General features: G+C 36.3%; 1 protein-coding gene across 1 annotated transcript in view; it reads left to right on the forward strand.

Moving 5' to 3' along the window:
* The window catches only part of apooa (apolipoprotein O, a), a 43,855-nt gene extending 27,754 nt beyond the window's left edge, over window positions 1-16,101 (forward strand). Inside the window, exons 5-9 of the mRNA XM_028799429.2 lie at window positions 4,742-4,837; window positions 6,837-6,928; window positions 9,261-9,368; window positions 13,762-13,833; window positions 15,876-16,101. Of these exons, the coding sequence (XP_028655262.1) occupies window positions 4,742-4,837; window positions 6,837-6,928; window positions 9,261-9,368; window positions 13,762-13,824 (359 nt within the window). The 3' untranslated portion in view covers window positions 13,825-13,833; window positions 15,876-16,101. The remainder of the gene's footprint in view (window positions 1-4,741; window positions 4,838-6,836; window positions 6,929-9,260; window positions 9,369-13,761; window positions 13,834-15,875) is intronic.
* The last annotated feature ends 2,135 nt before the right edge of the window (window positions 16,102-18,236 follow it).

Consider the following 18,236-nt stretch of genomic DNA (forward strand, 5'->3'; position numbering starts at 1 on the left):
TGGAATAAGAAAGGTGGGAATCAAAAATGACACTAAGATTCTTTGTATTAGAAGGTGTGAGGAAATTGTCATCAAGAGTGATTGAAAAGGAGCTCATTTTCTTAAGTTTCCCTTTAATACCAATTTGCTGGAGTTCAGTTTTGTTGCAATTTAATTTTAAAGAGCGCTGCTTCCTCCAGATTTTCATTTCACTTAGGGAAGTTGTGAGATGAGAAATCCCTGACGAAAGTTTCAGTTTTAACATTGAAATAGAGTTGAGTATCATCTGCATAAAAATGATAACCTAGTCAAAAGCTACAAATAATATGGCCAAGAGCAAGCATATAGATACAGAAGAGCATTAAAAAAGATAGACTTTTTTAATAAAGATGGGGAGCAGGGTGGGGTGGGGGAACTTAATTCCAGCTTGAGTGTCTATCAATTAAAGAATTGCTGGCCTTTAAATAAAATGCATAGTTTATGTTAAAAATGGGGTAAACCTGGATTTCTTCCTTTACAGTGTCAAAGATGCTATTATTAGATTTTGAAGATCCTAATTGTAATACTTTCAGCTGCAATATTTGGTCGGTTTGCTCCTTTTACCTGCAGTTGTCAGTGTAAAGAGAGATTGTCTGATATTTTTGCAAAAATTCCCTTAATCTGCTTCCCTGTGTTTCTCAGTTTATTGGTTGATATAATTTGAAAGATCTAAAAGTACATACTCTTTTCATTGTTTCTATTGTGTCATTGTATTTTACAGTTGCACACACACACTTAGGTTATTTTATTTCACAGCCTACACTAATTATTTATTCACCTTTCAGCAAAACAGACCCATTTCAAAATGGGCAATGGAAGTATGAAAGGACAAAGTACTTGAACATCGCAAAAAGTTATACTTGGGTGGACTTTTAAATTTGGCTCAATATTGTGAACCAAAAGACTGATAGGGCACACAGCAGATCAGCACATCATCAAGCAAAGAGTCTGTGGTTTAGCAGGAAACAGAATAATGGGCAAGTTTGCTGTTCCTGAGTTCTTCTGCTCCGTCCAGGTGGCTTGACTCAGTGTTCTATTAGCTGCTTTTTAATCAACTTATTCAAATATTGTTTGCAAAATGTTATGAAATAGATGACTCAGTTGTCCTAATCACGCTGTACCTTATCTGTATCTCATTTTGTAACTAGAGCAGTATGTGATGTTCTTGGTTATGTAAAAGAATCTTATGCCTGACCCTCAGCACTATCTAGGAACTTTTCATTTTATAAAAGAATTATACCTTAATGTTACAGCATACAGATCATTCTTATAATGTGAATTGCTTGTCTTAGTACAAGCTGAACACTTGTATGTGTGTTAAATGCAAGTAGATACAGATCATATATGTCTGTAAAGTCATTGAATTGGCTTACCTGTTATTACAAAATACAACAAGACTTTTCAGGGACTATTTGTCATTCAGGGAGATGTCAACAAGTCTTTTTGTTGAAAAAATTCACTGTTCTGCCCTCAACATGTCTATTGACCAATAAGACTGCAGCACCCAATAATATTAAAGTAGTACTGTGCAGTAATACTGTAAACAAGAACAAAATATGTACCTAGGGATATTTCAGGGAGCTGAGCTTAAATCTGCATTCCACTTAAATAATTGTATTCCAATTGCAAAGTAGACTCCACCTGCAAGCAAAACCGATAAAAACTAATACACTTTTAGGAAGAGGTGATATAGGAGGTTTTAGAGGCTGTGTGTTCAAACCAGGGGTCCATTCTCCTTGAAATTTTATTGATTAGTTGGAATGGCTCAAATTAATGTAGAAATTGTTCAAAGCTTTTGTTATAAAGATTTATGAGAATTAATTTTAAAATGACTTCACAGGTGTGCCAGTAAAAGAGATTGCTCTGTTTTAAATATAGTTTCAATCAAACATTAAATATTCAATATACATATCACAAAATTTATGTTACAAATGCACTTTTGATTGTTATTTCCAGAGTAATTTGTAAGGTACATTTATTAGAAATACTCTTTTCTTAAGAGTTGGCTCTAACCTTTCTTTGTTTCATTAGAAAAATGTGAAAGTGCCACCAAAACTGAGACCAGTGGAGCAGTGATGGATACTGAGTAGTGATTGAGTTGGCTTCAAAATGAGTATACAAAACAAGTATTCACGAGCAGCCAAGATGCCAAACACAAGACTGAAGTGAAGATCAGTGTACAAGACAAGCAGACTTGAAAGCCACACTTTATCTGTTTAGTTTTGAAATACTTCAGCTAGCAACTTTAACAACTATTAGCAATTTAATATTGTAGAAATTAATGATGCTTACTCATACTTTGGAGTCAGGTGACCAGAACTTGGGACTTTTTTTAGAACCACTGGAATAATTTGAATTGGGGACAGTAGGTAAATCCAGGCATTTTAGGAAAAATGACATAAGTGAAGCAGCTGTATAACACATGCATAACATAACTGCAGTGTTAACGAATTTATTGTATCATGGGTTAATTAATGGCAGATAATCAACTGAATTAATTAATGTAAGAAATTAGGTCTTCTGGGGATGCATGTTGGGACTGCTACTTTTTAAAATAAATATGAATTATTTTGATAAAAACTTTTGCAGCAGCATTTTGAATTAAAATTTCAATTAGTGTATCTTTATCAGCCTGTAAATAGCACACTGAAACAGACAAGTTTTCTAGAAGTAAATGCGTGAATTAACTTCTCTGTATGTTGAATAATTAGACAATTTTACAATTTTTTTATTTTGTTCTAGGAAAGCAAGTTTTGATTGATGTGGTAATGTGTGTGTCAAAGATAACACTTAAACTTAATGCTGAGTTAGAAAATCCAATATGTAAGACTCCTGAGTTAAAAGGTGCCTGTATCATTCCAAAATAATAAAAGACATTTATGTTTTCTGTGTATTTAAAAACAACTGGTTATTACTCATCAATTCTCAGTCGTTAATACAATTAATCAAGACCACAATTGGGAAAAAATGTCTGAAGAAAAGATGGGGTTGAGTATCATCTGCATATGAGCGAAAGTAGCTTGTAAATGGAAGATAGTTAAAGTTCCACTATCAAACCCATCTATACAAATTCAGAATGTAATGACCGACTACAGCCATCACATTTCTGTATATTACAATATCTGTTTGATAAGTATGAAATATGACATGTTAGGGCCCAACAATATTTTCAAGTCTGTGTAATATAATAATGTTGTCAATTATGTTAAAATCTTTACTTAAATCTGACATCATAATAATTGTAGTGTTCACTCCATAAAAAGACATTATAGTGTAATTGACAACACACATTAATTAATTAATACTGCAGCAGTGCAGGAAAACACATGGAAACTAAACTAAAATCATTAGAGTGAATTGTAATAAGTAATGAATCCCTTATGCTACTTTTATCAAGTATTTTAGAATGAATTTTTTTTTATTTAAAAATTTCCACTTTTAATACATTATGAACCGAAAAAGTTGATAAAGATCTTTTGTTAATGTTAGGAATGTGTGCTGCAGGAGAAGCGTTTAAGTCTTTCACTAAGTTTGTTGGGTCTGATTCTAAGTGATAGGTAGTAGGTTTCATTTTAGAAATTTAGAGAGGTGATTTCCTGTTCAGTATTAATTTGAAATTACTAAGTGTACTGAAGAAAAGAAAGAGTTCGACACAGCAATGCTCAGTTTCCTACATTACATGACTGTGAAACCTTGAAATATACATTATCTGTTTCATCCTGTTAATCAAAATATGTGTTATACCTGCATTGGTAAGAAGTAGGAGTTTTTTATTTAAGTTTAGATATTTAAAATATTTTAAATGTATTTCTGCTAACCAGTACACTTAATAGCTGAGTTAATGATGTTTTTAAAGAAATTTAAGGTTAGTTACAAAATTTGCTTTTTAGATGAAAAACTCAAGCAATCATTATGAAAAATAAAGTTTGATATATTAACACATATCTTGGTAAACATCACAGTGAACAGACACATTAAAGTGAACAACTATGCCATTGGGGGCACGGTGGCGCAGTGGTAGTGCTACTGCCTCACAGTAAGGAGACCTGGGTTCGCTTCCCGGGTTCTCCCTGCGTGGAGTTTGCATGTTCTTCCCGTGTCTGCGTGGGTTTCCTCCGAGTGCTCGGGTTTCCTCCCACAGTCCAAAGAGAGGCAGGTTAGGTGCACTGGCGATCCTAAATTGTCCCTAGTGTGTGCTTGGTGTGTGTGTGTGTGCCCTGCGTTGGGCTGGCGCCCTGCACGGGGATTTGTTCCTGCCTTGCACCTTGTGTTGGCTAGGATTGGCTCCAGCAGACCCCTGTGACCCTGTGTTAGGATATAGCAGGTTGGAAAATGACTGACTATTTCGTTGTCATACTGCAGTCAATGCACTATTGTTTTTAAGAATTTAAAACATATAAATAATTGCCTTCCACATTATTAGCAGTCGAAGTTCTACTTTATAATTGCTTGTACCTTCTTTAGTAAGCATTGTTGCTGTTTTTCTTTTACAGTTCTTTCTGGATGTCTTGGGAAGGACTGTACCAGAAAAGACTTCAAAAGATTTGATATTTGACGGGGTAGAAATTTCTTTAGCCAACTTTATAGTCCATTTAACAGCACTGCACAGCATTCCCTCTGTTGTTGTCATTATTGCAAATGTGCCATCAGTGCCTTACGTGTTTTTTTTTTTTTTTTGTCTTTGGTGCAATTTTGTTTTTTTTTTTTTTTCTCCTTTCTACAGAAAGTTACGAGTTTCTGAAAAATCCACCACCAGGATTTTACCCTCGTTTTGGTGTCATAGGCTTTACTGGCATCATTGGACTCTTTCTAGCAAGAGGTATGTAGGTTAAACAGGCCATAATAATAAACCCTTTATCTTTCTTTATAAAACTACTAGCAGGAGTACACGGCGTTGCCCGGGAATCTATAACTGGTGAATTTCCCAAATGAAAAAAACAGAACATAGAAATCGAACAAACAGTTTTATGATTGACATTTTATTGTAATAGGTAATATAAGTGGTAATTTTAGAGGCTTTGGATACACTATATTTTTTGTGTTGTCCTGGGGTTCCGAAAATAAACGAATTGTGAGGATTGCCCACTGTAGAACATGTAACGTAGAGTTGTCCATGTGAAAAGCATGGATTTTCCAAATTGATGTCTTTAACTTGGAGTGATTGCCCTTCAGCCTTAGTAATTCACATAACAAAATTCAAACAAATATGAAATTCTAGCCTTTTGAAATCAAAGGGTAAATCGTTCGGAATCAGTGGAATTCTTTATATGAAAACATGTTGACGTCTAACACAAGGTTTGAGATGGCCTTGAAATAGACTTTTTTGTGGCATTGGAAGTGGACTTTCTAATGCCATGTCTTTTTTTTGCTGGCATGGGTATATTAGCGAAAAGCAGGACAATTATAATGTGTCACATGGTACTACGTACGGAATAAGCACCAGAGTGAGATGAATATACGTTATTTACAATACGTCGGAAAGCGAACAAATAGAACCAGTCAGTCGGAAAGACCAAGACTGAAATCTTACTTTGAGTTGGAAAGCGAGCAAATAGCACCACAAATATAGAAAGCCAGTCACACGCACTGGGTCGTTCACGTTTTATATCCATACAGCAGTTACCCTTCACGCGATGAAAGCAGTCGGCTTTCTCACACTTCCGCAATGTCTTGGCAATTTAAAGAAACATTGGTAAAGAGGGATGCACACAGACCAAACGTGCCGCTAGATGGCGCCGCCGTTAACGTCTGTTGTAACGTGCAGCCATCTTGTCGATGAGAAGTACGGGCACTTTTTGCGAACGTTGTGTTGGTCAAAAGGTGTCCTGCGCTTGACCAAGGACATTTTTCCCAACCAAATATACCCCATGACCTCCTCCTGGTCACAAAGCAGCCCCATGCCCAGTTTGGTGGCGATCGGACTCCTGGTGCAGATTTGTATGGCGGACAGACAAACATAGACTCTGCTTTATATATTAGATATGGTACCAGTGCACCAGAACATAGAGTAGTTTGCTAATCACACAAAAGCTACATCTGGAAATTGTCCTTTAAAAGACAGATCAAAACTATACTTTCCATCTATACTTTCAGTAAATGATGGAGGTAGTAGCATTATGCTGGGGCAACAGCTTTCATCAACAAGAACTATCCATATATTTAATATAGAAAGAATGATGGATGGTGGAAAATACAATCAAGTACTGTAAGAGAACCAGTTTCACTCTACTAAATTCTGAAGCTTTGGCAAATGTTCATCTTTCACCAAAACAATGGTCCCAAACACAAGGCTAAAGTATACCTGGAGTGGCTCAAGGGCAAAAAGATTAATATCCGCTAGTGTTCAAGTCAAAGCCCTGACCTTCGCCCTGATGAGAATCTATGCCACTATTACAAAACCGTGTCACACAGGCATCATCATGTGGATAAATGGGTCAAAGTCAGTCCCAAAACAATATGCATAGCTGGTGCATCCTCACCCCCCAAAACACCTAAAGCTGTTACTGCTGCAGAATGTGACTCTACAAAAAAATTTAAATGTGGGGATCGAACACTTGGGAACTGCATATTTCAGTTTTTACTCTCTAACGATTATTTTCTAATATAAAACGATGTCATGTAAAAATAATGTCAAGATTTCATGCCTTGAAATAAAAATATAAGCAAAGTCCAACATTTCAGTGTATTTGTTACTTAATAAAATTAGAAAGTTGGTGTAGTGTGGTGTAGTAATTTCTCAAGGCACTGTATACCTGTGCTTTTTATATACATTGTGTATTAAATAACTAAATATGTATAACCTATTTCTTCCCAAACAGGTTCTAGAATCAAGAAACTAATTTACCCATCAGGGCTAATGGCCTTGAGCACTTCTTTGTATTACCCACAACAGGCTGTTACTGTGGCTAAAGTAAGTATTAATACTGTAAATTCTAAGTGAAAGGAAAAAAAATAATCCAGGCTAAACTCTGCTTGTCACTCCATGCTTATTTGAACCTGCTGTTCATGTATAGTAGAAGTTATTCGCTTAGAGAAATGGTTATTTTACTGTTGTTAATTTTGCTTTATATTTTGTATAGTTTTAATTTCACCTTCCTACTGAAAACTTGGTTTATTGGATATAGCTGATCCCTGGTGCAAGTCACAATATCAATGGATTTTTTCTTCTAGCTTCTGTTAGTCAGTCAGTCAGTCAGTCATTATCCAACCCGCTATATCACCCTATATATAAAGGGTCATGGGGGTCTGCTGGAGCCAATCCCAGGGCGCAAGGCAGGAACAAACCCCGGGCAGGGTGCCAGCCCACCTCAGGGGACACACACCAAGCACAAACTCTAGGGACAATTTAGGATTGCCAATGCACCTAATCTGCATGTGTTTGGACTGTGGGAGGAAACCAGAGCACCCAGAGGAAACCCACAACACAGGGAGACCACGCAAACTCCACGCAGGTAGAACCCAGGTAGGCAAACCCAGGTGGTCTTACTGCGAGGCAGCAGTGCTAGCCACTGCGCCACCATGCCGCCCGCTTCTTAGTGTTCATGCAAAATTACTTGACAGACATTGAGTTAAACAGTGTTTTAAGGCCTTCATCTAGATATTATATTTGGATGTGTGTCATTTCTCAACTTAGTACATGCAGACATCTCTGGAAAATTTGTACACTGGAGTGGTATTTATTGTTGAATGTATTCTCTGTGTTTAGAATTAGACTTGTGACAGTAGTACATGGTAGATAAGAAAGTAAGAACTTTACTGTATAATTTACATACGATAAAAAGTTTGAAACTTAACTTGTGAGGGAAACATTAGTCTTTTAAATCATCACATTTTTCTGAACTGTGATTTTGAAAATGTAAAGTGTGATAAACAACTATCATGATTTTGAAACAGTGAAAGAGATCTTTATGCTTGAAAATGTGCACTTAGATACTCAGAGACCTCTCATTATCATTTCATTACTGCCATACATTCAGCAACTGCAGGAGCTAAAAACACTGGAAGAGTACTGTATATGAAGTTGTAATGTGGATTTCAAAATAATTTGAACTAACTAGAAATCCTTAACATGCCTCTCCTATGTGCTACTCTGTCTTGATTTAGGCTGTCCTGTGTATTAATTCTGTGAATTCGAGGACATACCTTATTTTGAGTTGTATGAGAAGAACTCAGAGCAGTAAAATTTAGCTTGCAAATGAAACAATGGTTATTAAGCTAAAGGAAATCAAAACAACACCAGCATCTTAACAAAACTGTTCATACCTTGTTCATAATACTGGAAAGTAAGGACAAAGACAAAAATCTCTTAAAATAAAATTTTAACACCTTTTTTGTGTGTTTCACCATACATTTAACTTGTTACTTGCCTTATTTAGGTTAATTTATTATATTCATTCATAAGTTAAGTTTTTCAACAATATGTCTAATCTCAACCGTTTTGTTCTTGACTGAGTAATTCTTTATGTAACAGACATATAGTAGATTTATTAAGCAGCAACAATATATGAGTAACATGCAAACAACAGAGTTAACACACAATATGCAGAGCGGTTTCTAGGTTAATTCAGTTTGTTTCATAACTTAAAGAAACAAAACTGGCTAGGAATTACAGTAAACTATTCAAAGGGTGGTTACCAAAAAATTATTTTGACATTGCACACACTACATTGTTGATGAGATTTTTGCGTTGTTACATGTTTCTTTTGGAAGGTGGTCTCTTGGTGTTACCAGTAAATAAATGTTCATATTTTTACATTAAATAGAAAATGTTCATTTTTTGATGGAACAAGCCAAAAGTCTGAGATTTTAAACATTTTGTATTGCTGTAGTCTGCTTTCTTATTTGGGCTTTTACTCTCCTCTCCAGCTCACTTGCAGCTGCTGAATTTAGTTGTTCTTGTCTGTTGTGGCTTTTACCTAATATTTTTAACACATAGTGTTTAAAGCTTTTTTAAAGCAGAGAGGTTTTCTTACTGGTGTACGAAGATTTTCAAAGTTCCATATTGCCAGGCAAAGATTTGGGTTCAAAGTGTAGTTGTGCAGTTTTGAATGTAAGGTTTATTTATGACACGTTCTTTGGCTGTTCTGGTGACCTCTTTGACTTGTTTTGATTTCACTGAATTCCTGAAGAGGCCTCATTGATACAGAATTTCAAGGTTATAGTCTAATATTTGATAATGACAGTAGGATGAAACACACTTTCTAGTTAACGCAATGCTGTTTCCATTTTATTAAACTTTCCAGACTACAGGAGAGTCACTTTATGAATGGAGTTTGCAGAGCTATGTTACCTTAGAGTCACTTTGGAAAGAATATACCTCAGAAGACAGTAATAAAAAGAAAAACAAAAAGGTAAGATAAATTAGGAAAAACAAAGGATATGTAACAAAATTTATGAAATTGATTCTGTAATTGGGAGCTATAGGAAAGTCAAAAAAAAGTCCAGTTTTGCAGAACTTGCTCTTTTCCAGAGCAATTTGATAATATAGTTAAAAAAATTGTTTAATGACAATAATTGTTTTTTGACTAAAGCTGCATAAATTTAAACCCAGTAGTCATGCCAGTGTTTTTATTGAATGAACTTGATTGGCAGGGCTGTCTTTCCTAACTTTATTTAATGTTTTTATGTAGTATCTCTGAACTTGGTAGATTAACAAACTAATGAATAATGAATGAATAAAATTGCACTTGTAATGAAATTGAGCATTCATATCTTAAAGGCTATTACTGTATCACTCTTTCACTTTCATTGGAAATGTTTACATTTCAAAATGCTTTTAAATTGTCCCTATCAGACTGCCATTTATTACAAAAAAATTAAACTAAAGAACATTTTAAAAATAAACAATCGAGTTGTTGTAATAAAAATATATTCAATTAATTCTTTTAATAAAAAATTTGAACTGTATGTCCACAATCAGTTTGAGCATGTAAAAAGCATTCTGATAACTTCATTATTTATTACATTACAGTTGCGGGATGGTGGAGCCTAACCCTATAGCTCTGTGCACTCTTCATGGCACATGCTATTTTATCCCTGAGCACTCTTACTCATTTTAAACTACATAGCATAATGGATGAGCCAGTTGGGTTCAGGTCTGGAGCTCTCAAGACAATTGGACAACCAACTAGGCATTTGAAGGCACACTCTAGTGGCCATAAAAAGTGAACTGACTAATAACATTGACAATATTGTTAATCACTCAGCGAAGAGAAAAGCATAACAGAAAGTTGCACAACTAATATTCTGTATTTCTTCTCTAGTTTTGTCTTCTGCTGTACATATACGTGGTGCCATGTGATTGTCTATAATTGTTGGCTTGAGTTGACAGCTATAATTTTATTGTTTGTAGCTCTGTAGAATCAGTCATAAACATCAAAGTGCTGGTTGCAGTGTTAGATGTTTAAAGCATAGATTGTGTGCGACAGCAGCTGCACCACTGTATGTTTCACATCAGTATAATCCAGCACTGTACTACTCATTCAGCTTTAGATTTATAGAGTCATTATTGCTGCATGTACAGAGTACAGTGAAATTCTTACTTGCATGTGCTTATCAATCTGCAACATGTCAGCAGTGCTATGATTAGTAAGTATGCAGTTAAGTATACTCACAAAATATTTTTCCAGTAGGAAAAAATGTGGAATAAGTCTGAGCCAATTACAATTAATATTAATCAAGGGTTATTTTAACAATATTTTTAAATATCCTTAACATGCATAAGTAGTTAAATGTGTGCAAACTGGTGACTGTGATTTTTGTGAAGAAGGAAGGGAGTCACAATAATTGTGTTATTTCCCAATTCATATTTTTGCAGAACATTTTGTTGTGATTTTTTACTGTGTTTGTGTTTTAGTATTGAATACAAAGCATGTGTATAGTAGGTAAGTGTGTTTTTCTTAAATTTCCTGCTCTTCAATTAAAGCACACTAATCCAAAAGCACGTTATTGCTTTGTCAATGATGTAGTATGTGCTATCTACTCAGCATAATAAAGTTATTAGATTGTGTTTGAGGTCCTATACAATACAAATTAACATTGCCATTTGACTAAATAATGCCCTTTCATTCATCTGTAGATGGTTTCAGGCTGGCAGTAGTGGTTAGGGGAGGGGGGCCCAAAGTCTTGTCAGGACCAGTGGCCTTTAGACTTGGGATCCATCCTTATGTCTGCCTTTGGAATATGTAAGGAAAGCAAGATATTCAGAGGAAAAACTCACAGGAAGAACATGCTAATTGAACACATGCAACGACAGAACTGGGATTCAAACACTGTCTCATGTAACTCTATGACAGCAGTGCCTCCCTATCACACTTTAGGAAATCCATAAAAGCAAAACAGTAGCAAGCTGATTAGAGACTGAATCTACACCTGAAGTACAGAGTCACAGTAAGGTAAAGTTTTGCTGGGTGATACGCTGCAGATAAAATCTAAATTAACAAAGTGAGTGCAGAAGCAAGAAAATTGGTAATTGATTTATACAAGGTGTTCAGATACGAGTTTCTGATAAAGAGGTTGGCTTTGTCACAGTGAACCTTAAGGAACAAGATAAGTAGGAGTAGTATCTGAGTAAAGCTAGGACAGACTGAAGAGCTTGTCAGACCAATGACAACAACAACAACAACATTTATTTATATAGCACATTTTCATACAAATGATGTAGCTCAAAGTGCTTTACAAGATGAAGAAAGAGAAAAAAGACAATATATTAAAAAAATAAAATTAGGCAATATTAATTACTGTAACATAGAATAAAAGTAAAGTCCAATGGCCAGGGAGGACATTAAAAACAAAAAAAAAAACTTCAGACGGCTGGAGAAAAAAAAATCTACAGGGGTTCCAGGCCACGAGACCACCCAGCCCCCTCTAGGCATTCTACCTTACAGAAATGACCTCAATCAGTCCTCATTGTATTCAGGGTTCACATGGAAGAACTTGATGATGATGGTCATGTGGACTTCTGGCCTCTAATCCATCAGTGTAGGAACATCACAGTGATTTGATCAGGTGGTGGTGGTGCAGATCGCCACCACAGAAAACCAGAAAAAGAACAGCAGAGAAAGTAGAGGTTAGTACGGATTTCGGAGCCACCATGAATGATAATGTTAATTAAATGCATATACAGAGTATCAGGATTAAACTAAAATGAAGCTATGAGAAAGCCATGTAAGACAAGACCATGCAGAAACTTAATACAGGTATTCAAGAAATACAGATTGACACTGATGATACTAAAAACTAAATCCTGCCCTTATACCAGATATGTCAAAGGCTCCTGGCCCAGATCTAGCAGTAGGACCTTTTTAAAGCACCCCACTTCAGCAATATTCAAAGCATGTTACATATGATCCATGCTGACTGTTAGTCTTCTCAAAGACTGTGTTTTATATATAGATTATGTCCATATTTAATTTTGCCTAATTACATTAACAGCTGGCATTGAAATGCATGTTCAGTGTCTGCTCACGCTTATCTGAGCAGCACATTGCACTGCATCTGGTAACCATTAGAATGGGAACTGTCCCAAAATAAAAAAGTGAAAAGAAGGTAACCTGCCACGCTACCACAAAAAAACTCAGGTGTGATAACAAAGGTGTGACAGTGTCATGAAAGAGATGGTAGCTTGACTTCAAACATGCAACTGCTACTACTGTGCTCAATTTTTAGAGCTGCACAGGTTTCAGGGAAGACTCCTGTTCCACGGCTTATTTGACTGTTGCCACTGGCCTACATAATTCTTTTGTCTTTTGCACTGACGTGATCATTGTTTGTAGATAAACATGTTTGCATTTTGCAATTGCTGTGTTTCTGACCAACTCTGAATGTAGCCTGTATGGTATATCACCAGTGCCCCTAGTTTATTCAACCAAGTGCCATTCATTCATGACCTGTTAATGCAGGCGTCAATGGATGTACTTTGCATTAGCTAGAAATGCTCATGTGTCTGGACTCTCTTTCACTCAGCTATGCACATACTGAATGTACTTTTTTCACTCAATGTTGATGTTGGTCCTGTGGTTGCCTAAGTCTTTCCTAACCTGCCGCAGTGGCCAAGAATGAAAAAGCTAATGAAGTGGGAAGAAAGTTTCAAGAGAGACACAAGGCAAAATATAGAACTGTGATGAGTAGATAGATGTGGGTATATTTTTTTTATAATGAAAATGTATTGTTAGTGGTTTGTGAAATATTCCATCCTGTATTGAGATATATAAAATGTTATTTTTGGCCACCAGTAAAGCTGTGTTTGATATCCCTGCACTGATGTTTGTCATATTTTAATCAGTGCACCACGTTCTTTTTTTGGAGATATGCAAGACCACAGTCAATGTTTTCAGATTCTATGAATGGAAGAATGTCAAGCATACATGAAGACTAACATCATTAGCAATTGTGAAACAAGTTTCCCACAGTCTCATTTGGTATATTATTTTCACAGTAGGGATTTTTTTGTCAAAATCTGATGCTAATTTTCAGGACAGGTTCCAACTGATCATGATCAAGTTCTCAGAAAGAGAGAATCTGTGTTTAAAAAAAAAAAAAAAAAAAACCTCACTCTTCAGGGTCAAGCAAAAGAACACACTGTGCTAGAGTAAAAGGCGTAACAAAATTAAAACCATCCAGGTAAAATCAGATAATAGCGTAAAAACTCTAAATGCGTTTTTTTCAGACAGATATGTACAATGCAATAAGTTACTCAGTCATCTAACAGTGTAGTACAATCATTGTTTTACTTTCTTTTTTCAGAATGAAGGATCACATTGTGAAGAAGACAGTCAGAAAAATCCTGTGAGTGAGACAAAGAGCTGAATATGTGAGGTAAAGTTTGACTTTTAGACTCATATAACATTTTGATTAGAATACATAAATGGAGAAAACATGGTTGGAGGTAATGTTGGGTGACATGAGAAAATGGGTCTCACCTCAAAGGACTGTGGGAAATGGAAGAAAAAGATTTGGGAGACAATGAACTAACCTGCGTAAAACTTGGGAATTGCTGTTAATCTAATGGTGATGATGATAATGAGGGAGAATGTGCTCTGTGATGCTTTACCATCCATCCAAGGATCTTGGCTGTCTCTAGAACTTAAAGAAACAACATGTAGCATAGGAAATAGATGGAAGAACAACAGGTTGGCATTGTTATTGTATGGTGCTCACATTTGTTTAAAAGTTCATTTGACTTCCTTCTGGTAGCTACAGTTTATTTCACAGTTAAGACATCCTTTTAGGATGATTCATAACTCTACTTTGACATATGTGAATTTTTGAAGATCCTTCTTATGTTCCATCTCCCTGCAACATTTAATTGAGGAAGTGAGTTAAAAATAAATCTGAGAAAGTCTGAATGCACAATACAAAACTGCCAACACTACTGCTTACCTGAATTGACTCACACTTCCATCCTGCTTTCTGTGAAGAAATGCACATTGGCTTATGTCTTCAAAGCACTTCTATTTAAATTAAAACTGGGTTCCGCAACACATGATTCAAAAGTTAACCTGAAATAATTCTGCCAAATCAAGTTTATTGATGCCATTACTGCTCATGACTTACAAAAGGTTTAATTCCTTTGGTCTGTCCAAGTAGGATTTGCCCTTTAGTCTAAGGAGGAGCTTTGTAGTTGTTCTTTGTGCAGCTTCTAGAACTGCTATGTCGTATTCCAGATGCAGTGTTGCAAGTGCATTAAAGAATCTGAGAGTAATTTCCCTTGATTTATTTTCAATGGGTTTTTGAAAATTTCCATTTCCTTTTAATTTCTTCTCCACATTGCCTTATTGAGAATAATGTTACATCAACTTAAATGTCTAAATTCTTTACTGATGATGCTGCCGATATGAGAGCCTAACCCATCTTGTATTTGTGGCTAATGTGCCCTTTGCATTCATGTAGCATTTTGGAACTTCTCAGCATTCGACTGCATTTTCCATTTCTTTGTCAGGTTTTGCCTCCTCCTCAGTGTTTTTTGTGCCTTCGATGGTTCATTTGCAGACACTAGAACTATATCAGAACCAGTGATATAAATCAGAGTGATGGGACAGCCCAAGCACAGATGCCTGGAGGTCTCCACTAATGACTAATATTCCCCCAAATTTTTAGCAGGCCCAAACCTGGTTCAAACCTGGTTTAGATGAACAGTTCTTTGATATGCTTATACATTGTGCACATGAATATTTTGCTGGTTATATGTTAAAGAAAAGTTTATTAATTGAAATTCTGTATTAAGCATTTAAAACCGTAACCATTTGTTACTTTTTGTTTGTATAACTGGAAAGAATATTTATTTTGTGTGGTAGACTGCATTAAAAATGGCAATTTCGGCCCATATTTACTGATATACAGTCTTAAACCAATTGTGTTGTTATTTTAACAATGCCTGTTTTATCCTACATTTATTCATCCATTTCGAGTTGAGTGTTGTGGGGTACCAAAGCCTTTGAGGAAGAACTGGGCAAGAGTCATCCTTGGATAGAGCACCATTATGTCACAGGACACAAATATGCAGGCCACCACCTTATTAATTCACATTTAGAATCACCAGTTGACATAACATGCATGTCTTTGGGATATTGGAGGAAAAGTTAATTGACTAGATTCAAATGCACACGGTGTCTGAACAGTGATTCAATCCCAGTACTGGAGTAATAAGGAAGCAGCACTAACCACTGTGCTATCTTAAGTTAGTTTGCTGTCACCAAAAATTTTAAATACATAGTAATGATTAACCATTTATAGCGGAAGAATCTGTTCATTTTAATTTTATACTAATTAATACAGCAGGTAAAGAAAAAATGAAGAAATGTGTTTGCAGTATTTTCTGCAGTAGTGAAGCCATAAATAAAATTCATTTTCTTTTGTAGACCTTGAATTGGAATGGCTGAAGCAGCTTTCAGGATCAACCAGCAGTCTTTGCATTAGTACACTCCTTGATGAATTTGGCTGGATGACTGACACTCAGGGAGTTGACAACTTTTACAGGTTCATAATCTGCACTGTGTTATAGGCTATTTAAAATACTGTGCAGTTACAAAGTTGGTTTTAAACTTACAATGTAATTATTATAAATAAAATGTGTACAGTATCAAATTTTTGTTTATTTTCATTGGCATATATATCTGTTCTTCATTTTTAATTTGCTGTACAGTACATCCTAATTGTAATATTCTGTTGAAAAATATTTTAATGCCAGTTCTGTGAATTTTTGTGAAACTTCTCAATCAGGAGGCTTTTGTGCAACATTTGTCAGCAGTTTAAGTGACTTGCTAGCGGCTGCAAAGTAAGTCAGGGGCAAAGATTAATCTGACACCTTGAAGTTTAAAGTCCATAGTTTTAGCCACTAGAACTATGCTCTCTGTCTCTATTGCTCAGATTACTAGTCTTCTTATTATAAAAGTTTCACTTGTGCATTGGCAGTCAACTCCTCAACAGCAGATATTATGCGTTGGGGGGGGGGGGGGGGGGGGGGGGGGGGAGGAGAAAAAAAAAACCCAGTAGCTCATATACATGAAGTAATATATGTATACTATGTACACTAATGTACAGTATATATAATGTATACTATGTACACTATGTACAGTATATTGTAACAAAGTGCAGTCACAATTAGAACTGATGGAAGTTTGTTCCTCTCAAAATCACATGGCTTAAGTTACTGCATACAGTCTTGTAAAAGGGTAAGTACACCTCATGAAAAGTTATATCAAGATTTGATCTTCATTTAAACAGTATCTTTAGATAATATACAAGCAGAGTGGTGGCTCTGAGGCTGGGGATCTGTGCTAGCAATCAGAAGGTTGCCGTTTTGAATCTCATAAACACCAGAAGTGACTCGGCTCAGTTGGGCCCTTGAGCAAGACCCTTAACCTGCAATTGCTTCCTCCTGAGTTTAACAATCTGTCATCCAGCCCTGCAAGCAGGTCCTCCAACTTGCAGGGAAATGTGGGTATTGGTGGCAGGATTAGCATTCCAACCAGCATAAAAATCCTCACACTGTTCCAGTGTGGTGCTGAGGTGTCGCCCACTGCACTTGTGTCCCAATCCAGGTGGTTTGTCGTGTGGTGGGTGTCGCAACATGCTATCATTGCATGCTCCCAATTTCTCTCCCTCTTATTAGATAATATAATTGAAAAAAAGATTATTTGACTTTGCATTGATATATTCAATGAAAAATTTGATATGATATGCGAAATGGTAAATACACCCTTGGCTCTAATAGCTGGCATTGTCCCCTTTTGCAGAAACAGTCTCAAGCAGGCATTCTGTATAACTGTTTACCAGTCTCTGACATCAGCTTCCTTTTTCTCCATGAAGAATTCTCTCAACTGTGAGATATTTGAGGGGTGTCGTGCATGCACAGCACATTTCAAATCCCCCCCAAGCACCTCAATGGGTCATTCCAGAACCCTCCTTTTACTTCATTTCCATCCATTCTTTGGTAAATTTACTGGTATGTTTAGGGACACTGTCATGTTGCATGGTCCAATTTCATTTGAGCTTCTATCTTCTGACAGACAGTCTCAAATTGTCCATGAGCAACCCCTAGTAAAATGAAGAGTTCATAGAGAATTCTGTGGTGGTGCCCAGGGCCCAGACTTAGAATATTAGCTCCAAACCATAATACTTCCGCTACCATACTTTACAGTTGGTGTTGGGTTCTTATACTGTCTTTGGTTTCACCAATCTTGTCTACCGGTACTGTAGCCAAATAACTCTATCTTTGCTTCATCTGTTCAGAGCTCATTGTTCCTAGAAGTCCTGGGGCCTCATGTATAAACGGTGCGTACGCACAGAAATGTTGCGTACGAACCTTTCCACGCTCAAATCACGATGTATAAAACCTAAACTTGGCGTAAAGCCACGCACATATCCACGGTAACTCATACCTTGGTGTACGCAATTTCTCCGCTCGGATTTGCAGACTAGCGGCACCCAGCGTCAAAGCAGTGCTACTGTTCCTGTGTGATCACCCTTTGTTTCTTAGATCCACATTCCTGACGCGGCTTTATAAATACACTGAAACTAACTGCATATTGTTTATTAGTGTAATGCATCTGATTGTAATTAACCTACAGCAATATAATGGTCCAGGAAATAGCCATAGTATTCCAAATACCATAACTGCTTTAGCGTTGTAACTCTCACTGCATCTTCTTCTTCTTTCAGCTGCTCCCGTTAGGTGTTGCCACAGCAGATCATCTTTTTCCATATTACTTTCACTGCAC

The sequence above is a fragment of the Erpetoichthys calabaricus genome, chromosome 4 (assembly GCF_900747795.2).
Source record: "Erpetoichthys calabaricus chromosome 4, fErpCal1.3, whole genome shotgun sequence".
NCBI classification, from domain to species: Eukaryota; Metazoa; Chordata; class Cladistia; order Polypteriformes; family Polypteridae; genus Erpetoichthys; species Erpetoichthys calabaricus.